The sequence below is a fragment of the Rhamphochromis longiceps genome, linkage group LG22 (assembly GCF_057381845.1).
Source record: "Rhamphochromis longiceps isolate RC_006_pf linkage group LG22, R_longiceps_female_GT1.1, whole genome shotgun sequence".
Classification (NCBI taxonomy): domain Eukaryota; kingdom Metazoa; phylum Chordata; class Actinopteri; order Cichliformes; family Cichlidae; genus Rhamphochromis; species Rhamphochromis longiceps.
Genome location: NC_140577.1, coordinates 13,562,258 through 13,587,497, shown reverse-complemented (window position 1 = coordinate 13,587,497; position 25,240 = coordinate 13,562,258). Strand labels below are relative to the sequence as shown.

General features: G+C 40.2%; 2 protein-coding genes across 3 annotated transcripts; both read left to right on the top strand.

The window, feature by feature from the left end:
- Positions 1-1,937: 1,937 nt before the first annotated feature.
- On the top strand, positions 1,938-16,393 carry LOC146643677 (phosphatidylinositol 4-phosphate 5-kinase type-1 alpha-like). 2 transcript variants are annotated; one of them, XM_085395608.1, is made up of 17 exons: positions 1,938-2,083; positions 2,458-2,607; positions 5,637-5,678; positions 5,926-5,960; positions 6,183-6,266; positions 8,225-8,355; positions 8,504-8,621; positions 9,380-9,532; positions 10,392-10,691; positions 10,826-11,022; positions 11,121-11,204; positions 11,843-11,891; positions 11,976-12,060; positions 12,147-12,317; positions 12,481-12,667; positions 13,555-13,639; positions 13,733-16,393. In XM_085395608.1, the coding sequence occupies exons 2-17, from the start codon at positions 2,559-2,561 to the stop codon at positions 13,736-13,738; spliced, it is 1,776 nt and encodes a 591-aa protein (XP_085251734.1). In that variant the 5' UTR covers positions 1,938-2,083; positions 2,458-2,558; the 3' UTR covers positions 13,739-16,393. The 2 variants fall into 2 exon arrangements, with proteins under 2 accessions (XP_085251734.1, XP_085251735.1); XM_085395609.1 differs by lacking the exon at positions 5,637-5,678.
- Positions 16,394-18,287: 1,894 nt separating this feature from the next.
- Positions 18,288-25,130, top strand: psmd4a (proteasome 26S subunit ubiquitin receptor, non-ATPase 4a). The gene is made up of 10 exons (XM_085396833.1): positions 18,288-18,442; positions 19,018-19,158; positions 21,410-21,524; positions 21,633-21,719; positions 21,853-21,921; positions 22,079-22,294; positions 23,069-23,177; positions 23,272-23,403; positions 23,589-23,641; positions 24,717-25,130. The coding sequence occupies exons 1-10, from the start codon at positions 18,417-18,419 to the stop codon at positions 24,885-24,887; spliced, it is 1,119 nt and encodes a 372-aa protein (XP_085252959.1). The 5' UTR covers positions 18,288-18,416; the 3' UTR covers positions 24,888-25,130.
- Positions 25,131-25,240: the final 110 nt, after the last annotated feature.

The window sequence follows — 25,240 nt, the reverse complement described above, 5'->3', positions numbered from 1 at the left end:
AACAGTTTTTTAGTAATTTGCAAGATCAAAACAATCACAAATTTGATTTTTTTTTTCATCTGTTATTAACTTTTAAAAAGGAGCCAAACTGATTTTACTTAAAGAAATCCCAAAGAATGGAAGACCACAGGGACAGTTTTAATTAAGGCCGGAAGTGACAGGTCAAGGAAAATCTTAGATAAGCAGAGGCAAATGATGGTGAGAACAGTCATAGTCAACCCACACACCAGCTCCAAAGACCTGCAACATCATCTTGCTGCAGATGGTGTCACTGTGCATCATTCAACTATTCAGCACACTTTGCACAAGGAGATGCTGTATGGGAGAGTAATGCAGAAGAAGCCTTTTCTGCGTACATGCCACAAACAGTCACTTGAGCTATTCTAAAGCACATTTGGACAAGCCAGCTTCATTTTGGAATAAGGTGCTGTGGACTGATGAAACTAAAATTGAGTTATTTGGGCATAACAAGAGGAGGTATGCATGGTGGAAACAGTACACAGTATTCCAAGAGAAACGCTTGCTAGCCACAGTCAAATGTGGTGGCGGTTCCATCATGCTGTGTGGCCAGTGCACGTACTGGGAATCTTGTTAATGTTGAGGGTCACATGGATTCCAGGCAATATCAGCAGATTCTTGAGAACAATGTTCAAGAATCGGTGACAAAGTTGAAGTTGCGCCAGGGCTGGATATTTCAACAAGACAATGACCCTAAACACTGCTCAAAATCTACTAAGGCATTCATGCAGAGGAAGAAGTACGATGCTCTGGAACGGCCATCTCAGTCCCCAGACCTGAATATTATTGAAAATCTATGGTGTGACTTAAAGCGGGCTGTCCATGCTGGGAAACCACTAAACCTGACTGAACTGGAGATGTTTTGTAAAGATGAAAGGTCCAAAATGCCTTCAACCAGAATCCAGACTCTCATTGGGAGCTATAAGGAGTGTTTGGAGATGTTATTTCTGCAAAAGGAGGATCTACTAAATATTGATGTAATTCTTCTGTTGGGGTGCCCAAATTTATGCACGTGCCTAATTTAGTTTAAGTCACAATTGCACACTTTCTGTAAATCCTATAAACTTCATTTCACTTCTCAAATATCATTGTGTTTGTCTGCTATATGATATACTTAAATGAAATTGCTGATCCAAACAACCAATGATTTATGAAGGAAAAACATGAAAATTCAGGGGTACCCAAACTTGAGGTGCATACCACTGTACTTGGAGTAATTCTGGTGGGACGGCCACTCCTGGAACAGTTCCCTGCTTTTCTAAGTTTTCCTGATTTGTGGATAATGGCTCTCACTGCATTTTGCTGGAGTCCCAAGAAATTAGAAATTGCTTTGTAACCTTTCCAGACTCATAGACGTCAATGACTTTGTCTCATAGCTGTTTCTATAGATTGTGACATGCTGTGTTCCTTTTTAAGATCTTAATTCAACTACCAATGAAATTGAACTTTTTCACAACAAAAGAACAGAGACAAAGGTTTCTGCATGACTAACCACAAAAGTAAATGGCACTGTATGTGTGATCATGAAACACTAAATCAAGTCATTAGCCTTCATTAATACGTCATTCAACTTAAATTTTGATACTTCAACTACATTTTATTCCCAATGTATAACATTTTGAACAAAACAATTTTACTACATGATAATATTGCTACTTCTACCTTTTTAAAATGCTGTTTAGCAGTACAAATAAGTTATTTCTCTCTTCTACGTTTTTAAAAATAGCTACTTTTGCATTTCTTATTATTCCCACTACAAAGCTTCTTAACTAATTCTTTAGATTAAGTTATTTTTCTTGTTTTCCCCACCTTTTTTACATTAATTTTAGAAGGTTCTTAAATCATGGGGTGGTGTTATGTTATTTTGAAAGTGCCTATGTTATTCTGAAATATTTCCCCACCGGAAATGCTGTTCTTGCCCAGACTAGCAGCCCAAACAAAACTGCCGCTTCCGCACTGCTTCCTTGTTTATTTGTTTTGAGGAAAACACCGCCTTTATAAAAGAATAAAAAGTATTTTTTAAATTTAATTAGAAGCTATAAGAACGTCTAAACACGATTTTCTGGTAAGTTTAATGTTTTGTGTGTATTGTCGAGACTTATCTGTGTGGTTAAAGTTAGAAAAGTTAAAGCAGCGGCAGCTAGCGTTGTCGCCTATGTTCAGTTGAATAGCGCTGCTCAGACGTTTCGGTATCTCCCACATTAACATGTCACAACACGCATTAGCCTCTCTGTGTTGTTGTGTGTGTGTTTCTTTTTAAAAGTTAATTTACTTAATAGCCTACTCGATGCTTAGTCGCTTTTGGTAGGAAGCTGCCGCCTGTTTATGTCACCTTTGTCTCCATCAGCAGAGCTGTTCAACGTGGCTGTTGTTGGTATTTCTAGCATGAAATCATGTAGAGTGTTTACTGTTCTTGAGCTGGGCATTTTTTCCACACAGGTCCACGCCTTGCTGAACTGACGTCACCGATACATTTGAAGGGGTGAATAAAGACCCCCAGTTTCCTCCAAATCAAGTCCAGAGTGTAGTTTCTTGTCTGAATGGCCACAGCTGCAGAAGAGCCTCCAGGGCTACAGGGCCAGACTGGCAGTAAGTACTGTGTTGTAATACACCACCTTTCGTGCCAGTGCATACAACATATAGCCTGAAATAACTTTAATTGCTTCATACAGATTCACTTCTCAAGGCATGTCTCAGAAATAAGCGATGACTTATTTCTGAGACATGACCCACGGTTAGGTCTCACATGGTAGTGTACTCAAGATAAAGAGGTGGGGGTCCATTCATATGGGACCACCTGGGGATAATAGAGGAGTAGCCAAAAATGCTTACCTGACATCACGTATGTAAACTATGCTTAATTATGTATAATATAGATGTATAATTGAAGCCATTTAACAGAGTCCTTAATAGGTTAAAAGACAACCTTTTTTTTGTCTTCAGTAAATTTGGGGCATCTCAAATAAAAGAAGAAGAAAGCAAATAAAAGTACTTCGCAGAATATCTTAACTATTCCTTTAATGTGTACTAAAAAGGAAAGAAAATGGAAAAAATATGTTTATTTACCTCACATCACAGTAGATTTATGACACAAAGTTTTCATCAGAGCATCTGAGGTAAAAAACAAAAAAAACAAAAAACAAAACTTTAATTGAATACAAAGGCCACTTTTCTTGGCCCGAGTACATAATTACATCTTAAATCAGATGTTTCTGGCTGTCCTTGATTTGATCTTTAAAAAAAAAAGTGGTTTGCAGGACAAAGTACATGGATCTCATACTTCACAGAAAGTTTACGTACTTGCCTCACTTTATTAAAGATTAAAACGAGCGCTTTTCCAGAAGTTTTGTGCCATTGTGTTAAATGGTAAACGTAGAAATATATAATCATTTTGAATTTGATGCCATCAACTCATTTGGGACAGGAGGATGTTCAACACTGACTGCTCTAGTTATGAAAACATACTGTTTTCTCCTTATTGCTTAACACAGGAATTCAGCTGCACAACAGTTTCACACTATTTCTATCCCTCTGAACACTTTTATATACACCCTGTCACTGCTGTCACTACTCCAGAAAAATGTTGTTACTCAGCATCCGTTCTATGGAAATGTACAAGAACAGCATAGACTCTGAAGAAAGGAAACCAGTTGTTGACTGTAAGAAGAAAGGAGCGATGAGTAACCGGAACTGAAATTAAGGAAGTGTGAATAATAAAGTGTTGAAACAAGAGATTTTGGCCTCCTTTGACTAGTTTTACATTTTCTAATGCCACATTTTTGTTAGTGGGTGTTGGAACTGCAGTAATAATAATAATAAGTCCTTACTGGATTAAACAAGGACCTCTTTCAAAACTAGCTGTCTTTCTAGCTGCGTATGTAGCGAGAAAAATTGGTATATTAATGATGCTTTCACACATGTGTGAGTTAACCCTGCCTTGTGAGCTAATGCCCTCCCATACCAGTACAGATTTTGGCTTTTTGAACTGATAGCAGTCTGAATGGTCTTTCCCTCCCTGAACTCAGAGGATGAGGCATTCATGCTATCCAAAAAGGATTTCGCATTTTGATTTGCCAGACCACAGGCAGCAGGAGGCTTACAATGGGCTTTGGGGATGGGGCTATGAACCTAAACATAACCGGTCCATATATAGTGAAGGCAAAAAGTCTTTGTTATCTATGTCAAGAGAGGTCTGAGTATTTTCCTGTTGGTTTTGGCCATTTCACAAACAAAGTTAGAGTAAATGAAATCTTATAAAAAGTACCCACAAACTTTGCCATTCTTACAAATTGTTTAACTGAAATCAAAAATAGATGTGTGCTATTAAAAAAAATGAAGCTTAGAGAAGTTGTTTATTATTGGTCAAATAAGGTGGATCCAAGCATCAGCTCTTTTCTTAGTTGATTCTAGCCTCAGTTTTGAGAAGTGTCTCCCAGTGCTTCTACCATTTTTGGAATATCACAAGATCAATACTCAGTTTTAGTGGCACTAAGACTATCATTCTTGCTTTTATTTCCTCTCATTTGGATTATTGTAATTATTTTAGCAGGTATCAATCACAAATCATTGTACAGTCTTTTGATTGTTCAAAATGCAGCAGCCAGACTTATAAACCCAAGCGAAGTTAGTGTATTTAAATGCGTTTTAATAACCAAGGTCACGTGCATTACATTTAAACATACTGCAACTGCTGTCCCTGTATAGAAGCCTGTTAACTGGCCCCACCTCATGCTTAAACATGAAAGGTGATTGAGTGTTTGCTGTTCGGGGTTCTTGATGGTGGAGTGACTTGCATGAGGAACTCCGTCTGGTTTTGTTGGTGCTTAAGTCTCCAGTCTTGTGTGTTTTATTATAGATTTCATACCTTTGACATAATCATCATCATTATTATTATTTTTATTGGTTCTACTATCACAGTCCTGGCAAATTTCCTTTAACTGAAAGCCAAAAAGCTCCAAAATGTTTGACATGCTGGAGAAACTCTCAATAGTCAGTTTTGAGCTCAGGCCTAGAGCAAGCAAAAACCTTTCTGGATTTAAAATAAATGTGTTTGTTGTCTTAGTTTTATTTGTGGATACAGCAGTTGTGTACACTGATAATGATTTTTATGAGGGTTGTTCACAACAGGATTGTGCTTGCCTTTATTGCATTGCTGTCTGAGCATTGAAGATGACAGGCATTGCTTCTTGTGTAGATTAGAAATATTGGCAAACCCCTCCCCAGCTTTAGTTCTGCAAATTAATGGCCAGTCATCTTCCTTATTACAGTCGTCTGGTGATGTTGTCTGAACCTTGTTGATATTTGTTGCGTTAATCAAATTCAGAATAAACATATTTGTTAAAAAAAAACAAAAATTTTTTGTGTCAACACAGTGTCCCAGCTGTTTTGGAAATGGTGCTGTAATATACATAATAAATGTTTAAAGGAAAGTGAATTGCAGACATCATGATGTTGTGTCATTTTCACAAGTGTGTTTCCTTAAAGATGAACGGAAGCTAAGTGTCATTAAGTTCAAACACCAGTAATATTACAGTGTAATACACATCAGGAAATTCACCGGCTTTGTATGAACTCACTTTAATAGCATCCTTATCTAATTCCTTCCATTGCACACAAAGACCTGCAGAGTCAGTTCTGGAGGAAACTGTCTTCTTTCAGAGGTAATGTTTGAGGTGTGTCTGCATGTTCAGCTGCACTCTCTATTTTCAGCGTTAGGGAATGGTAGAAGCTGTTTCCGTCTGTGTTGTTTGACATTACTGCATCCACTGTAATAACTGTTTGCCTTATCTGCTCATTTCCTGTCCTGTGTGTGTGTGTGTGTGTGTGTGTGTGTGTGTGTGTGTGTGTGTGTGTGTGTGTGTGTGTGTAATTTCCTGTGTAACATTATGTCTTTCTTTCTGATTCCAGACTTGAATGGGTCTCGAAAAAATGCTTCAGCTGAGGTGAGAAATGAGGGAATTTGTGGGGAAGAAACTGAAAATCTGTCTCGGTCAGTTAGGAATTGCACATTTCTTTCCCCATAAACAGTTTGGGATTAGCCCGTATTCTGCTGACAGGTCATTTGTGCCTTCCTGTTTGAATCGTGAGAATATTACATGTTCCTGCACTTACAATGAGTTCTTTTCCTCTTGTAATTCTGTTTTGTGCCATGTTTATACTGACAGGGTCCAAGTGCTAGCACATCTCAGGCTTTGAAAAAAATCGGGCATCGTGGGATCGATCCCACTGGGGAGACGACGTACAAGAAGGTTGGGGATCAGCCATTGCAGACTTAAGCACATTTTTTCACTCTGTAGAGCTGCATCTTACAAAAACTTTCATTATCTTTTCCTCTTCCAATTGTTCTCTTGATGAGTTAATGAATTATTTGGCTTGTAAAATAGTGATAGTAGTGTAATCTCAAAATTTATAAATCTGTGCCTTGGTTTGTCTGCTGCTCACTATTCTGGCCTGTGAAACGCACAGCAGTCTCTTTTTATTGCCATTAGCTTAACCCTTCATCACCCACACATATGATCTAATCTGTCCTGCCTTCTTGAATAAGTGCTCTCCGCTTACTGCTAGTGTTCATAATCTGGAAATCCTTATAACGCAAGTGCTCTGTGTCTTTTCCCTCTCTTCAAACCTCATTGTGGGACTTCTTTGTGATTATTCAGTTGAACTTGACACCCACAGGGTGTTTCTACAGGCTGTTGGGAGCTATAGTTACATTTCCTACAATTTGTGAAGTCCACCAAAACAGTGTTCCATATTTTAAGATAACCCTATTTTATCCTATAATGGACCTTGGAACAGCCGTTTGTTCATTCACTGTTTGAAACACACTGTTTAAGGCCCCAGTCAGACAGGCCTAGACCAATAGAAAAGGTAATGAAGTACCTGTTTGTGAGTATTACCCAACTGGTTTACTGGAGGCTGCTGCCAGCTGCTGGGAAGTTGGTGTGAAGGTGAAGTTTCCCAATTCGCATAGGCCAAGACACTGGTCAGTGACCCCTGGCAACTACCGGTCACAAGGAAAGTGTGTGTAATCTGTGGGCTGTTGCTGGAGTTTGCTTGAAGTCACTTTGGTTGCAAAAATGTATGCAGGGCTGCAACACAAGCATCTTTCCGATTGCTTTGGTCATTTTTGCATGGACGGCACCATCTTGTGCGCAAACCCTTACAAACTGCTCGCTAATTGGGAGTGAAACTGCGAAAAGTGCAAAATGGAAACGGAGACCATTCGTGACTTGCTTTGTTTGGACGACTTTTACTTTTAAGACAAATGGTCTCCGTTTCCAGCTTGTGTTGCACTTCTTTCAACTAAATAGCAAGTATTTGCAGACAAGCTGGTTTCCTCTGTGCCAACTCCAGGTGAGCAAAGCAGTCACAAAGAGGTTTTTGGTGCAGCATCTTCTTTGCAAGTGAGTTCACCATGCGACATTCAGCAACCGCTCTTCAACCTGTCGGGGTATACACAGTTTTCCAAGTGACTAGAGGTTTCCAGATGGGTCATTAACCAGTCAAGGCCTGTGTGACTAATGCCTAAACTTCCTTCTTTCTTCCTTTAGCCGACTCCCTTCTTATTGGCCTCCTTTCCTAAACAGCATGCTTGAACGGCAGGTGGGTGGGCTACTGTGCTCACAGACAAGCTTGATATGAACATACGGTATTAGGGATGTCAGGTTAAAGGAAGCTGAAGCTTTGTACATGTTTAATAGAAGCAACAACCACTGTAACCATGCATATGAAAAAGCATAAATGGTGGACTTGAAAATGCAGCCACTAATAGCACTTGTAAAATGTGCACTTGTGCTGGCACTTGTTGCTGTGGTGGTACTTCACACTGTTTAGAGTACATTTGAACCAAACCGGAATATTTTCCTCCTTTTTAAACCATTGTAGGCTTTACATTTATACCTGACCACATAGCAAGTGAAAATGAAAGCAAACTGAACATTGGTCCCAGTAGAGATTTGCCTCTCAGCTGAATGTTGAATGTTGAGTGTGTTTGTACCATCACCACCACCCCACCTAACAGTAAACATGGGCTCTGTTTGGTGAACCTTTTGAGTTAACCTATCTATTAATCTTTAGTGAAATGTCTGGAAAAAAAGTGTCTCCCACCTGCCAAAGCTTGCAAGTCCCTATGCCACTTAATTTCTTGAAGTATTCACTTTGAAATGCATTTGTTGCATTTGATACATGTAAGTTTCCTTTCTTCCAGACAACATCATCAGCTCTGAAAGGTGCTATCCAGTTAGGCATCACGCACACGATAGGCAGCTTAAGTCAAAAACCTGAAAGAGATGTGCTGCTGCAGGACTTTGAGGTGGTGGAGAGCATCTTCTTCCCCTGGTCAGTTTGTAACGATGAATTAGTTTGTAAAGGAAATGAAATGTGTGTCTGCCCTGTGTGCAGACAGGATCAGGATATTTTACTTCTGCAAGCCTACTTTGAAGCTGTGTGGAAAATAATCTTGTGCTCCTCTGTTTGTGACCTGCAGTGAGGGTAGTAACCTGACACCGGCACACCACTATGGAGACTTCAGGTTCAAAACATACGCCCCGATGGCCTTCCGCTACTTCAGAGAGATGTTTGGCATCCGGCCCGATGACTACATGGTATTCTTGTATAATCACCAATTGTTGTCCAAAATATTTCTGAGGAAAGAGAGCAGTTCACTTTTGGGGAAAAAGGAGTGTTTGAGTAACTGTGACTAGGGAAGTGTGAATAATGGAGTATTGACACAGGAGAGGAGTGGAGATGCTGTTCTTACGGTTTTAAAGTAGGGGTGTCAAATGTAAGGCTGGGGGCCAGAATTGGACTGGTGACAATTCCAATTTGGACCGCCGATTTTGAAAAAATGTGAAAGAGGGCATAATTTTCAACTGTATATTTAGAAGTTTTACAGCTTTTCCTACTGATCAAGACCTCTCCCATCATCATTCATACTACACCAAAGAAAATTCAATTATAGATATCTGTAATTTTACACGTTTACTTCTTACAGTTTAAGCCTAAAGAAGCATGCTGACAGATTTCTTTAATTTACTACAGCAGTATTTCATTATCATGTAGAAAAACGGAGACCTGTTGTTGAAATTGCACTTCTTTGGCCTCTATTAAGATATCACATTGATTAAATGTATATTTAAACTTTTTTTAGACTGACAGATATTGGAGATATTTGGATATTTCATGTTTTCTGCCTCCTGCATGCTCCCTCCAGGTCCTGCCTCTCGCCCAAACCAAACTCTGTATGCTTTGTAGTGAGAACATGGCTTCAGTCAGCATTCATGTGTAAAATGTAGCAATAAGATTGTGTTTTTTTGCTTTTAATCACATGTGTAAAGACCGTTTTTTTATGTTGTGTTTATAGTATTCTCTGTGTAACGAGTCGCTGATCGAGCTGTCCAACTCCGGGGCAAGTGGATCTTTGTTCTACGTCTCTAGAGATGATGAGTATATCATCAAGACGGTGCAGCACAAAGAGGCAGAATTTCTGCAGAAACTGCTGCCTGGATACTTCATGGTATGATTTGATGGTCACAAAATGTCCTAATCATCATCCTGTTATCACTATCAAATGCAAGGTCTTGGATATCAGTGGCGCTTTTACAGCGACGCTTTGCTACCTTTAAAACTAATCTGCAGTTGTTTTGTTAGTCTGCAACTGCCATAGCTGTGGGCATTATGTTTTTATGTTGTCCTCATGTACTCCACCTACGATTATTATCATGATATCCCTTGGTACTCCTTCTGGGAATTTTATTCATTATCAACTTTAACTCAAGGAACTGATTAGAATTTAACGGCCAAAGATCAGCTTTCACCTCACGTGTGTTAATTGTTGCATTCTAGTAAAATTTCACAATAGGAGTGTCCTGAGAAATTTTGCAGATATGTTTCTTTGGATTGAAGGACGACATGATTAGATTTGGTACTGTGACTTTACAAAACATGTCAACTAACACAATAAAATCAGAAGCTGTCATTTTGTCTTGAGGCAAAATATCAAAGGTCACATCTGGATAGCCATGGATGTAAAATGCAGCCAAACGGGTTGGTGCAAGACGGGAACTATGAGGCCGTATTTACAGTTACTGAAGTAACACTCTGCAGTCAAATATTGTTCCTACTTTGTTTTCTTGAGCTGCTAAAATGCTTTGTTTGTCTTTAAAGTCTCTCTCAACTAGTTAGTCTGGTTTTCATTTAAAGCACTCGACATGCTTGTTACTGACTGAGTTTACTTTTGCTCTGGCACATGTGCCTTCTTTTTTTATCAGTTTACTTAAGTCAACCATTCATTTAACTTTTGGTGACGCTGATACTGATGTTTCTTTTCATTTTGTCCATATTTCTTCCTCCTACTATTTTTCTTTCTGCCTTAGAACCTGAACCAGAACAAGCGGACCTTATTACCAAAGTTTTATGGGCTGTATTGCGTCCAATCAGCTGGTAAAAACATCCGCATTGCAGTCATGAATAATCTGCTTCCTAGTGCAGTACGAATGCACCTCAAGTATGATCTAAAGGGCTCTACCTACAAGCGACGAGCCTCGGCTAAAGAAAGAGAAAAGGCTGTACCCACATATAAGGACCTGGATTTCATCCAGGACATGCCTGAAGGGCTCTCGTTGGACGCTGATAAGTACAATGCTCTTTGCAAGACCCTCCAGAGAGACTGCTTGGTGAGAACTGTGAAAACATGAGGCTACCAGAATAATAACAGTGTTGGAATTGGTTTAGATAGAATCAGTAAAATGTCTTCCCTCTAAATGTCCTCCTGATCTTATAGTACTCATGTTCCTTAATTTCCATCCAGCTCCTGCAGAGTTTCAAGATTATGGATTACAGCCTTCTGGTGGGAATTCATAACGTAGATCAGGCCTGTCAGGAGCAGGCCAACGAGGAGGCGGGGGCTGGGGCAAAGGGTCAAGTTCAAAAGGCTCTGTACAGCACTGCTATAGAGGCCATTCAAGCAGAGGTGGGACGCATGGGATCCATGGAAACCGAGGACAGGTGAGTGACGGAGTGTCTGTGATCGTATCGAGCAGGCTTGTCCCACCAGTTTCTGTCTGAGAAGAATTACAGAAGACTAAAGGTGTTTTTGTTTGCAGAACGGGAGGAATCCCTGCACGAAACTCGAAAGGCGAGAGGCTGCTGGTGTACATCGGTATTATTGACATTCTTCAGTCTTATAGGTAATAATTCACTTTATTGTCCTCATTGAGCTCACATAACAAAAGAAGCACATGAACAGGAAAGCAGCAGCTTCCGTCTTTGTCTGTTCAGAATGCGTTCAGGGACCGTATCAAGTGTTAAACCCCGGTACACTGTCTCGTTAGCTAACCTGACGTTTTACACTAAAGGTCAGAGCGGACAGTAGAGAATGACTACGGTCGGTCAGTGAGGCAATGAATCTTTGTTACTTTATTTAGAAACTGTGCAAATAAACGTTATCTATACTGGAAAATCTCTGCCAACATGTAACCATGACGCCACCTGTGGTGACTAAAATATGATCTTCTTTGTTCCACTGTGGACACGTGTGGCCAACATCCAAAATAGAGTTCACATGACATGAGTAAACAGGATTTCAGCATCCAGATAAAACTACAAGGGCACTTTCAAATGTTTCTACAGTGAGCGTGTGATAAGAAAATACTTCTGTTTGAGGATCTAAATTTTATGAAAAGCATAGAGGGGGGAAAAAGTAGTGCTTGGACGAATGGGTAAATGAGGCAAGCTGCATTGAGCAGTTAGAGTAGAAAAAGTTCTATATAAGAACCAGTCTAGTTACCATTTACCATCAAGTCAGAGTGTGTGTGTGTTTTTTCAGATTGGCAAAGAAGCTTGAACACTCCTGGAAGGCTCTGGTTCATGATGGGGTAAGGACCCTTACTAGTACTAGCTAGTTTGGTTGCAATGATTTAACAATACAGATTTTAACTTGTTTTATTTCTTTTTTTCAGGACACTGTATCAGTGCACAGACCGGGTTTCTATGCCGAGCGATTTCAGAAGTTTATGTGCAACATAGTGTTTAGAAAGAATGCATGTAAGTTTATGTTGTCTCCGTCTGAACATGACTCTGTCACACCAGTGTTACTGCACAGACTCAAAGTTTCTCTGTCTCGTATCTAGTGAAGACCTCCCCGTCTAAGAAGCGCCGTGCAGGAGCCGGTCCTGTGAAAAGAGCGGCTGGCTCTGGACCTTCTCTGATGACCCAAGCCAGCAGCAGCAGCACCGCCCAGAGTCCTTTGCTCCAACATCAAGCCAGTTCAGACACCAGAGAGGACAGCGAAGCAGACAAAAGTGAGGATGAAAGAGCACAGAAGCTTTAACTTCTCTATGGGGAACTATTTATGTTTCATATTTTTCATGACAGCTGCAAACATTTAGTCTTCTTACATGTACCACTATGGGAGATGCTTCTTTTTCAACACAGCAATAAACCGTTTTTGTCCCCTCTCGCCAGTTATGCTCGCAGGTCGTCCTGACCTCCTCCCAGATACCATTCCTCCACGCAACCCTGTTGCTAGCGCTGTTGAAACTGCCATCTCCTCCTTGGGAAACCCCAGATTTTTACCAGCAAGTCGTCTTCAGTCTAACACTCGGGGAGAATCTTCGAACAAGCAAAACGAGGAAGACAGCACCCCCAAGGGGTAAGAGGGGACATATAGTGTAATAGTTTGTGTATTAACGATCCACCTGTCACTTTTATGACAGTACACACAGACACACACATTTTCCTACAACACACCAGTGTTATCTGAATGCATTGATTAATGTCTAATTACACTAACTGAATATGGTAGTACCAGAAGTAACTTGTAATCATCTACTAAATGTTCTGCTTTGGATATAAAGTGCACACACCTGCTGGTGTATTTGAATCACCACAAGAGCTGGACAAAATACCAGAAACAAAACAAAGTTCAACAACAACACAGTAATAACATATTCAAACAAAAATGTCTTTAAAGATGAAACACTTAGTTTCACCTAAAACAGAACTTTATATATCCTTCTCTGAAGTAAGAAATCTTCTACTTCTCCCATTTAAAGTGATCCGAAATGCAGTGCTTCTTTCAGGCTGTATTAGAGGCCTACATTTTTAAACTCCTTTTTAGATAGGTCAGCTTTCACATGATGTGTTCTTCAGTATTTTGTTTTTGCGTGTATGGAAGTGTGTATGTTGGAATGAACGTGTGATCCTTTGGTTAATGTGTGGCTTTTGTTCAAGTTGTGAAACACTTTGAAAAGTGGAATGCAAATCAACTTAGGAATAAATGAATGACCCATTGATGCACAGATTGGAAGTGAGGCCTTCTCAGAAGACAAAAATGTGCCTTAACCAGAACTTCAGGAAAGTCAACATTTTCCCAAAGCAGCACAGGATTCTAGGCATGGAAACAAGCGTCGAATTAGCTCATAAAGCTTTCTGTAAAAAATGCAGTGTATATTCTGTTAATATTTTCACCTCCACAACCAGTGCCTCGTACTGTGTTAAGGTTCAAATGCATCCTCATGACTCTCCTGTTGTTTTCAGGGCTCAGTCTAGGACTCTTGAAGAAAGTGGTGCTGAGGAAGCAATCTCACTCAGCGACGTAGTCCCGTGTGTAAGCAGCTGCTCAGTAAGTTGATTTCAAACCTCAGGTTCTGCTATCAAAATATTTACTCGTATTTGAACTTTTTTTAAAACTAATACTCTTTCACTTGGTTTGCAGGTGTAGATGTGAGGAAAAAGAATGACTTGAAGGATGTTCTGAGCCTTCCTGAAATCTTATAACTCCCTTGGTATGATTTGAGGTACCAGAACTTACAAAAAAAAATTACGCAGTGCATCTCCTGGACCAAGAGGGATATGAAATGTTTGTTGTCTTTGTTTTTTTTGCACAATATGATAATGTAACTGGGCGGTTGTGTCGCAACACTAGTAACTGCAGACACGGTAATGCTGTAGTTATTGAACACTATTATTAAACCCATAGGAGAAGTGCCTGTAGTCACAACCAATGATCATTTTTGGCTCAGTTAAGCATTTAGTGTGGAAATGTTGCCTTATTGAAGAACTGAGATTCTTCATTCAGGCCTGGCTATATACGTCATTGTCCTTTTTGGGATTATTATTATTTTATTTTATTTTTATTGCTTCTCTCTTCTTCTTCTTTCTTTTTTTTTGACCAAATGGCTGTAGCACGTCTTCATGCAGATTTTTCTGTGTGCCTGCCGCCCACCCGAAGGTCCAAGTCTAGAGTAGTGTTTGTGCTACCTGCTTTGACGGAAAGCCTTATGATGAGGATTGAGAACAGAGTTTTAAATAAAGTCTTAGTTTTTAAAGAAATTACTGTATTCATGCATTGTAAGCTTCTGATTTTTAAAAGCTTACTCTGAATGCAAATCATGCAGGACGAAAGACCTTCAGCTTGTGCTTTTTATTTACCCAAGTATTCCCGTGGACCTGGAGTGCTTTTACAGACTGTGAATCTTAAATATCACCTGTGATATTCAGGCCAGAAGGTTATTTTAAATGTTTTCTTTTTATACGACTGGCTTGTATTCAAATGAGACCGATACTGGTACTCGGTAGCAAAACTAATGAGTTAGTCAGCTTCGGTGTCACGGACCAAACCGGCAAAGAGAAGCTTGTGTTATATATGCAAGAAAAACAGAAATAGGAGAATCACACTAAACCTAACCACTTTAGGTAACCAAAGAGCATGTTGTGGCATTAGTACAAACTGGTACAATCACTATGTTTTTGTAATAAGTTGGGACATTGAAATTAATATTGTACTAGTAAAGTTGCAGTAAGTTTTTTTTTTAAATATATATACATATATACTGCCAGCACAAATGAAAAATTACTGTTGCATGTAATTTGCCTTGTTTTGTTTTTCTCCAGAATAATAGACTCCTATTTTTCTTTTCTTTTTTTTTTCTCAACACTGTGGTTTACGCCTAGCTGAAGCTAATGTGGCCTTTAGCTGTCCTGCAGTAAGTCTGACCTTTCCAATTTAGATTATAATAGTAGCTCTCAATATAGTTCAACTTTTGTGAAAATCCTGTGTTAAGAGAGTTGTGTGTTTAACTTTGTGATATATTTGGAGGGTGTTTGTGCTGCTTCACAGGACACAGTGCACACCAGCACAGTGTGCACTGTTGGTATAATGCTGTTGCGCTTTTGTGACAAGAACAGCATCGTTGACCAGCGTAACACCTGAAACAAACCCTCGCTGTCATGGAGTTGCGGAGCTGCAGCAGTTTACAAGTTGCTGATGTGCATCGTGCGCAAAGAAAGCATCTACTTCTAAATTCAGACATGACTGTCACCTGTACTTTGTGTGGGATTTTTGTGTTTGTTTTTAATTGATTGTGTTAGTTTTTAAGTGATTTTATTTTTCACATCTAACAGCACAGGAAACTTTTCTAAATGAACGTTTCAAAATGTGTGGTGGAATAGTTGGACCTACTTAAGTGTTATTGTTGTTTTCGGTCTTTGTGGCCACTGAAAACAAGGGCAGGATGTGCAAAAAAAAAAGAAAGTGAGTAATATAGAGTTGGTAGGAGCTTTGGCTGCTGAATATCTGAACTATAATCATTGGTGGTACTGCATTTTCTTTTCCACTATTTACATTTATTTGCTGCCAGAAGCAAACTAAATAAAACTGCAACTATATATGACGACTTCTATATACTTTCTAACTGATTTATGATGTGCTGTCTTTGGTTATTTTATCATTATGCATTCCTGTCCATTCGCTTTTTACTCATGCATTCAGCATTTCCCAATTGCTACTAATATTTTTTGTCTATATTTATTACAATCTTAATATAACTTGTTGGTGCAATTTCCCACAGGCTTTAGCATTTCCCTCGACCTCTTATTAAATTCTGATATTGATCTGTTGATGTTGTCTTATGATTGTAAACCTCTCAGCAGGACCTGTAAATCCAGGGTTAATTTGATTTTGTTAGGTAAAGCTAAGAGTAGTGAGACTGAAAACTGAGGGGTACCTATTATGGTTTAACTGCTATTTTTTCATTAGTTAAATAGTGATGACTGCCTGATGTGTAAAGGTGGACGCTAGCCTACCTTTTCATAAGCTACAGTGGAGATAAAGAGCTTACACACCTCTGTTAAAATGCCAGGATTTGCTGATGTTAACGTAAAATTATACCAAGATATTTGCAGGGTTTTTTTTCCACCTTTTAATGCGATCTATAACCTGTACAGTGGAACTAAAACTTATAGTTTGTTGGAGCATACAGAAGTCTTTTAGGGGGAGTACATCTCAACTTTCTTCTTTGCAAAAAGCACTCCAAATCTAACAGACTGTGAGGGTGTCTCCTCTGCACAGCCCCCTTTAGGTCAACCTGTAGAAAAATGCTGAAAAATGTAGCCAGGCTTGGATGTTTGGAAGTGAGAAAAGGCTTCTGTTTTACCACCCTACCCTACCACATAGCCCAGACTCATGAAGACTACTTGCCAGATGACCACATTTCTTCTGGTCTCTTCATAAATTTTAGAGTGATGTCCAGTCTTTGCAGTCCCACTGCCAAATATTCTCCACGTGTTCATGACTGTCTTCACTGTGTTTTGTGGTACATTTAATGCCCTCTCCTGATTGATACCTTTCAATAATGTCATTCATTTGACAATAATGGCTATGACTTTAAGATGCAGCTATGTAAATATCAGGAACATCTCACTAGAACATCTGAATTATATGTGATTTTGATCAAAAGATGGCAGGTGTGTGCAGACTACTTAACATAAATTTGATTGCAGTTATCCGAGGTTGTCAACACTTATGTTTTCAGTTTATGTTTTAGTTAAACTGTGTAGTTATAGGTCGCACTGAAGATGGAAAAACAATCAAATTTTTTATTTTTTTTTATTTTTATATATCACAAAAACCTGGCATATTAACAGAGATGTGTAGACTTTGTATTTACTGTAAAACACAAAACAAAATGTTTTTACTCTCATGTACAATGTCTTAACTTGGCGTTATGTTTGGCTCATGTTAAACTGCAAATACTTCCCAAGTATTTGATGTCTAAAAATGCTGAGCTGCATATAAGGATATAAGAAAACTGTAACTTAAGGGATGCTTTTTTGTTTACACCGCATATTTCAGTGAAAAAACTGTGCAATAATTTAAACCAGTTGACAATTTTCCCACCAGGAGGAATTATATAAAGGCAAACCGCATTTGTAGATTATTTAATTCACTTGTCTGTTAAACCAAACTCTGAGGTGATGCCCTGTCCCGACAATAAAAGTCTTAATGGTTCCAAACAGATGCACACGTAGCCCTATTTATTACAGCGTTATATAATGTATGTATTACTCTGGTCTCTCTAATGTTTATTTGTAATTGTGGTGGATTGAAAATTGCTTGCTCCAGCATGGCAAACCTGAATTGAAGACATGAAACTTTTTTTTAAAGCCTCCTGCTGTAACTGTTTTAAATCATCCTGTATTTTTTTCCTACTCTGAACTGTTTAGAATAAACATGTGGATTCATCTGCTGTGGTGGCCAGTTGGGAAATAATTGTATTCGTTCAGATTATTAAACATGACTGTGAATGAGAGGGACGCTACAGTGAAGGTGAGTGCACAAGAGAGATGAAGAGAGTGCAGGCAGGGTGGCGTGGGTAGAACTGAGTATAAAGACTGATTTGTGAAAGAAGGAGAGCAGCAAGAAGGAACTTGAAGGTTTGCAAGATTGTGGGACCTGCTATGATGTATGATTTGGAGTTGCTGGCAAAGATGGAGCTGAAATTAGAGCTGACATATCTAAAGATGTTAAAAGTTTCATTAGCAGTGACCAGAAGGGACAAGATTAAAAATGAATACATATGCGGGACAGCTGGATCGAGCGATTTGGAGACAAGGTTAGAGAGGCAAGGCTGTGATATTTCGGATATGTAGAGGAGGGACAGCGGATATACTGGACAAAAGACGCTGAATTTGGAGGGAAAGAGGAAGACCTCAGAAGAGATTCATAAATGTAGTGAATGAGGACATGCAGAAGACTGGTGTGACAGATGCAAGGAATAGATGATGGCGACCCCTAAAGGCACCAGCCGAAAAGAAAAGATGATTCGGGGGTGATAAACGAGTTAATCTATAGGTTATTACTGAAGACAAAGCCTATAAATGGTTTGACGAAGAAAATGTTTCGGGGGTAAACCTGTATGAACTAGTTTAATTCTTATTAAACCAGTTCCCCCTCCCCAAAGAACTTCTAAATAGTAAAGACCAGCTCTAATTATACTCTCTAGCTCTCTACAACCTGAAGGAGACAAGACTTGCCCAATCATATTTCGCTTTGTTCAACCGTCGTCCAATAATCTGTGAGCTTGTTGGATTACGACAGAAAGCAACAAGAAGTTTCCAAAATGGTGCTTGAAAGTACTATGGTCTGGTAAGAACTCTACAAATGTATTTTTGTGTGTGTTTATAAACCCGTTAGCGGTTCATATGGAGGTGTACCAGTAAGTTACTTTATAAGGGGGCTCACCGAGCTGCATATGGGGTAAATGTCGCTGCCAGCCAGGCTGATAATGCACAGTTGATTGTGGGCCGGCTAACGCAATATCGACCGGCTGAGTCATTGTAGCTAAAGTTAGCCTTGATTTGAGGTCTTATTAAAGTCTTTATTTACCTGCAAGCCACGAGACTTAATTTCCAGAATGTCGCTGGTTACAGTTTGGTGTTTTCTGCCTAAATTATTAACTGACACCAGCGGTTACTTGATTGTTTTCCAGCGGCATATGTAGAGTCACCTCTCGCTAACGTTAGCAAGCCGTGCTAGCTGTGACTGTTTTTACCCTGTTACGCTTTATAGCGGCTAAACTTTTGTTTATTGCTTCTCCCGGTGAATATATTATACTACCCATTCGGCCAATGTAGGTTATGGCTGATAATGAATTACGTGAACGCTTACTAACTCTTAAGCTTTGTGATGGAGTACACATTAAAGTGCTGTTTCCTCTTCAGTGTGGACAACAGCGAGTACATGAGAAATGGAGACTTCCTGCCAACGAGGCTACAGGCTCAGCAGGATGCTGTCAACATTGTCTGCCACTCCAAAACACGCAGCAATCCAGAAAACAACGTGGGCCTCATCACTATGGCAAAGTAAGCCGTTCTCTCTTCATTAAACAATTATGTGGCTAAAGTCATAACACTTCATTAAATCGTACATGGTTACTGATGATGGCTGTCTTCAGAGGATGCAGTGCAATGACTTCCTTCTAAATAAAGAAGTGCATTTGTTGTCTTTGTGTAGAGGCTGTGACAGCTAAGGCCTGTACAAAACAAGTTGAACATACCCAGGGTAGATTTCCGTTATCTGGATTCACTTATCCTAACAGTCAGGATAAGAGGTCACACGAAGAGTGTTATTCTCTCCATAAGTTAACGCAAGAGTGGTTTTTGGCAGCGTCTGACCAATCACAGTTATTGATAAGTGTACTGGCAACAGACTGGCTGATTTAGACTTTAGATGCTATTAAAAAAAAAACTTAAGGCCCTTACACAATCTGTGTAAAGAAGTCCAACGATCTTCCAGGAATGCTGATGCTATTTTCTGGAGTAGTGGTGATGATTTATACTTGTTGTTCTTTAATCTTGAACCCGACCTACTCCGGAGCAGGTTAGATTTGCAGAAGATTTGCTATTGACACACTTTAACAACGAGAAGTCTGGGCTCGGGAGAACCCGAGTGCCCTGGAGGGACTTTCCCTGCCGGATACACGATGGACGGGTGGCAGAGGATCGTGTGCCTGGCGGGACTGTCGATCGAGGACGCTGAAGATATCTACATATTCGGAACCATGATAACAGGGTTCTTGCTGATCGGAGCTGGCTTGGCCCTGGCTTATCGGAGAATTAAGAGAGCGGAACCGGCTGTTCAAACCCCCACAAGGCTGCCCGCTGGGATTGGAACAACAGGTGCGACTTCTCAGAAAGGGCTCACTGAAGGCAGCATGGTTAAGAGCTTGGAGGCACTTACGACTGCAGTGAATGCTCAGAATAACACCTTTGAGCGTATGTATGTTGGATTACATCAGGAAAGAATCAACTCAGAACAACATCTCTGGGCGGAGCTGGATTACACCTCGGATCAGTTGGCTGCGGTCGTGAGGTCTCAGAATCTGCTAGGTGAGCAAAAAGAGTGACAAGACCACAAAATCGACGGCTAATAACATCACGGAGAAGCTCGCAGCTATTAACGGGAGACTGAGAGACCAGTGTCGGAGTGTTAAAAAACAGCTTGAAATTCTCCATCATAACCCGGCTACCCCTTTGGCGCCAGCTCAAGGCTGGAGCCGAACAACAACTCCCTGATAACGACTGTGTTGAGTCTGTTCCTTCCCATTCCCTACAAGGCCACCTGGGTTGGCTGGAAGACTGTTTACTTAGCCTGGCAGGGCGAAGGACACTGTCTCAGCTGAACTATGGACACGCACACACATACATATACTGATACTGATAAGCACTCACCGACGCATCACCCTCCCTACCCCGGATCCAACGCCACCTCCAACGCTTACCTCCCCCATGATGTGGACATTGGGTCAGCTGGAGGCGCAGTAGAAAGATTGCAGCGGTCCCAGATCAGATGTACACACTGGAACACTTTCCCATGTTGCTGTCTGTGTTTATTGTGTTATGGTGTGTTGATATCTGTGCATTTCAATGTTTTTTTTCCTCGCTACCTGGCCTGACCTGTCTCCCCAATGTGATGTTTGTATTGTATGTACGGTCGGCAAGGTCTGTCATCTCGGTTGTGGGCAAAAGACCTGCAACTGACAAATAAAGGCTATCTCATCTCATAAGTTACCCAGTAAGTAAGTGGTCCATCTTTGTAGTACTGAAAACCCCGATGTTACCTGGATAACACAAAATCCTACTTCATAGCTCAGACCTCTGGCCTGTTTCTGCTGGGTCTGAGGTTTAATACTGTTTGCTGGTTAACCATAAGCATTTTTACAAAAGATAAGCAGGTGTTACATGAGCTGTGCTAGCTCTTTTCCAACCCGTGGTTAATGTAAACAGACATTTGCACAACATCAAAACGATCAAACCATATGGTTTCTAAATGAGGAGCACTTCCTTTAACCACCAGTCTGACCTGCTATTTATGAAAGCTGCTCTTTAGTACACCACACTGCTTTGACAGAGCTAATTCTAATTAATATTTAGTATTTTAATATTAATATTAACCAATTGTTAATTTGTTAAATGTGTACTTTACTGGGATTATTTGGAATTGGCACAAACTCATTTGACAGTGTTGTGTATTAAATTGTGTGTCAGATTTAATTACCTGTTAAGGTAACAACTGAAGGTGTTGACTCCTGGGTTTTTGTATGTTTTCTTGCAGTAACTGTGAAGTCCTGACCACACTGACTCCGGATACTGGCCGTATCCTGTCCAAACTCCACGCTGTCCAGCCCAGAGGAAAGATTTGCTTCTGCACAGGCATCCGAGTCGCTCATGTGTGTAACCTGTAAACTGCAGTAACTGGTTAAAAACAAAACAAACAAAAAAAAACAAAACAGTTTATGGCAGTTTATGATCCATAATTTTATCCTTTCCCTCTTTAGCTGGCCCTAAAGCACAGACAAGGAAAAAACCACAAGATGAGGATCATTGCCTTTGTTGGGAGTCCTGTGGAGGATAATGAAAAAGATGTGAGGACCTTTTGTTAAATGTTCTTTAACTACACATTATATGCAAAAGGTGTAATGTCTCCTGCTGTCTGCGCACTCATGTGTTTGTGCATATTTCTCCACCTGCTGTTGTCCTAATCTACCGATTCTTCAGCTTGTGAAGATGGCAAAGCGCTTGAAAAAGGAGAAAGTGAATGTGGATATTATTAACTTTGGAGAGGAGGTGAGACATTGTTGGATAATCTTCCATATCAGAGCTATAAAACGAGATGCATTAAAGCCTACCAACATTTTTCTTTTTTTTTTTTGTATTGTTTTGTTTTCATTTCCATATCTGGTGCTTCTATATCTAAACAAACTGTCTCCAACTATTTGTTCAGGAGGCGAACACAGAGAAGCTGACTGCTTTTATAAATACTCTAAATGGGAAGGAGGGGACGGGCTCCCACCTGGTCACAGTCCCTCCAGGACCCAGTCTGGCTGATGCTCTGCTGTCCTCTCCCATCCTGGCCGGGGAAGGAGGCTCTATGATGGGTCTCGGTGCAAGCGACTTTGAGTTTGGGGTGGATCCCAGTGCTGATCCAGAGCTAGCCTTGGTAAGCAATATAGGGAGGTGGGTTGAGAAGCTGATAATGTGGTATATTATGTGCCAAAATAGTTGCATGGAAAAGGAGAAAATTAAAAATCCTTTCAGATACTCAACTCAAAGCCTGCCTATGCTGACAGAGCTACTGCTGCTTGTGAGCAACACTGGGGAGTTTATTTCCCACTACCACTGTAAATACAAAGACCATAACACACACCAGCAGGAGAACCTTATTCATATTTGATAATAATTTGGTCTTCCATAACTAGAGAACAGATGTGGCTATTGGCACAACTGATGGACGTGTAGAGAATGGGTGTGACGCTCCAAAGCAGTCTTTAAAATGGCAGTAAAGGAATGTGTGACTTTTAATATCAATGACATCATCTTTATAAAAGCTGATAATCATGAGGCCAAAAATGTAAAGGACAGCTCTTCTACACTAGTTCATTTGTTTATTTAGGAAATAAATTATTAATGGTGTTATTTTCGATGCTGCCTCTTTTGGAAACTTGCGTGTCTAAGGTTAATAAAAGCAGGTTGTTTTAAACTATTTCCTGCATAACAACTTGACGACTATCTCCACAGTTTCCTTTCTTATATCTATATCTTGCCCTTGTGCCAGATACATGAAACAGAGTACTCATTCTTTTACATGACTTCAGTCATATTTCAAGTACTCTGTGGCTTTGCCACAAATTTTAAAAAGTGACTTTCTTGTTCCTGTCCTGTGGACTGAGTCCATCCTGTGCCTTTTTATCTCACCGTGCTGCCCCTGCTTTAGGCCCTGCGTGTATCAATGGAGGAGCAGCGACAGAGGCAGGAGGAAGAGGCCCGCAGAGCTGCTGCCGCTTCTGCGGCCGAGGCAGGCGTGCCCACACCCAGCGCAGATGGTGACTGCAGAATTCACAGATCGTTATTTTCACCTTTGAGATAAAAATTATTACAGTACATTAGAATTTAACCAAGTGTTCTTTTTAAACGCAGAATCAGAGGAGGCTTTACTGAAGATGTCAGTATCTCAGCCTGAGAGTGGTGCAGCAGTGCTTCCTGACTTCAGCAGCATGACCGAGGAGGAGCAGATAGCCTACGCCATGCAGATGTCTCTTGCTGGAGGAGGTAACTTCCACTTATGATCAGTGTATTTGTTTTAACTCGTATGAATGTGAGAGTGAATGAATAGTGGTATTGTAAAGCGCTTTGAGGGGTCCCGAAAAGCGTTATATAAATGCAATCCATTATTATTATTATTATTATTATTATTATTGAACATAAAGCATAACTATCCTCTTATTTGTGAACAGAGTATGGTGAAATGGACACAGGAGCCCCCATGGACACAGCTGAATCAGCCAAGGTGAGTCATCGTAATGATTTAAATTGAGCAACTGTTATTTTTGAGTGTTGGATGTGAAATCATCATGCTTTGTGGACTTTTCATAAAGTAATAAAGGAAGGAAATATTTCGAGTTATTCCAGCACACATAATGTGAACCGACGTAACAGCTGGAGCCCTTTCAAAGACTCGATACGAATAAAACGTATTAAATTAATAACCTGAAGGAGGAATGATTTCATAAGAAAGTAGCTTGTTTCTGAATAGTCGGGGTTCAATCTAGCAGATATTAAATATAAGGAGGCACTTGCCTTTCAGTAATAAATATCCATCTATCAAGTTTAACAATAGTGAGATGGACCTGAATGTACTCAGCATCTTTAAGCATCAAATTGTATTTCCTGTGTCTTTTTGAATAGTTTGCTATTTTAAATGGTGTTCATTTGTATGAGCATGGTGTCATCGTGGCAAACTGTTCTTCAGATGATAAGACAACATGCAGACTAGATGAGCTGGCAAAGTTCTAGGTGACAAAATGGTGCTAAAACCATACATACAGTGGTCACCGATGAGCCACAACATTAAAACCACATCCTGACAGTGTGTGAAGTGAAATGCCTGTGCTTCTATCAGTTTCTGTAGATCTGTGACTGCACAAAAAGCTTCAAATAACCAGCAGCGGGCAGCCTGGTGGTGATGACGCTATGAAATAGATAGTGAAACAGTGGCCCACAGACTAGCTGTCATACATATCATTGACACTGCCCCCTGGTGAGAGTGCACAGCTACAACATGTAGATAACTGTCTGCAAAGCTCTGCTAAGGACCAACGCCCAATCGTTCTCATCCCACCAAAACAACACAGGACCCCTGTAGATATTCTGTGGGGCTGGTAATTAATCCTTTCGGGTCCTTTTTGGTCCTGTGACATCATTCAGGGGTTTAAGTGGAATGTGTAAAAGTAGCATCTGAATATATGTCAGGACCTGTGGTTTCCCTGCAAAACATCACATTCAGTGCATTTTTAATTTTAGTGGCAGAATCAAACTTCCATATAGCAGCTGTGTATAATATATGCTGTATCTTAACTGAACAGGAGGAAGATGACTATGACGTGATGCAAGACCCAGAGTTCCTTCAGAGCGTCTTGGAGAACCTGCCGGGTGTCGACCCCAACAACGAGGCCATCCGCAACGCCATGGGTTCCCTGGCCTCCCAGACGGGAAACAAGCCAGACGGCAAAAAGGATGAAGAGAAGAAGAAATGAGGAATGAAATAGAGAAACATGAACAATTGCAGACTAATGCAGGATTTCCTACATGTATGACAAGAATGCTGATGCATCGCCCTGCATGACAGCACTCAGACATTTATTACTATCCTTCTCTGTCGAGACACTCAGAGGCACCAATATAGAAGAAAATACTGCAGTACTGAATAACTATGTAGTGTTTAATATGCCCACAAAGAAACTGATGCTATTAAAATATAATAATGGTCCATTCTCAAATTGCCTTGTGCACCCTTCACTCTACATTTCTCTACATGGTTATAACAATTAATGATAATTCTCGCCACAGATTTTTTTTCTTCTTTTTTTTGTGGTGGCAGGCTTTGAAA

Coding starts and splice junctions, on each gene's coding strand:
- LOC146643677 (XM_085395608.1), top strand. CDS start 2,559: ATGGCCACAGCTGCAGAAGAGCCTCCAGGGCTACAGGGCCAGACTGGC. Junction 10,692..10,825: donor CCCTCCAGAGAGACTGCTTG/GTGAGAACTGTG, acceptor ATTTCCATCCAG/CTCCTGCAGAGTTTCAAGAT. Junction 11,023..11,120: donor TCCATGGAAACCGAGGACAG/GTGAGTGACGGA, acceptor TTTTGTTTGCAG/AACGGGAGGAATCCCTGCAC.
- psmd4a (XM_085396833.1), top strand. CDS start 18,417: ATGGTGCTTGAAAGTACTATGGTCTG. Junction 21,525..21,632: donor CAGGCATCCGAGTCGCTCAT/GTGTGTAACCTG, acceptor TTCCCTCTTTAG/CTGGCCCTAAAGCACAGACA. Junction 21,922..22,078: donor TTATTAACTTTGGAGAGGAG/GTGAGACATTGT, acceptor CTATTTGTTCAG/GAGGCGAACACAGAGAAGCT.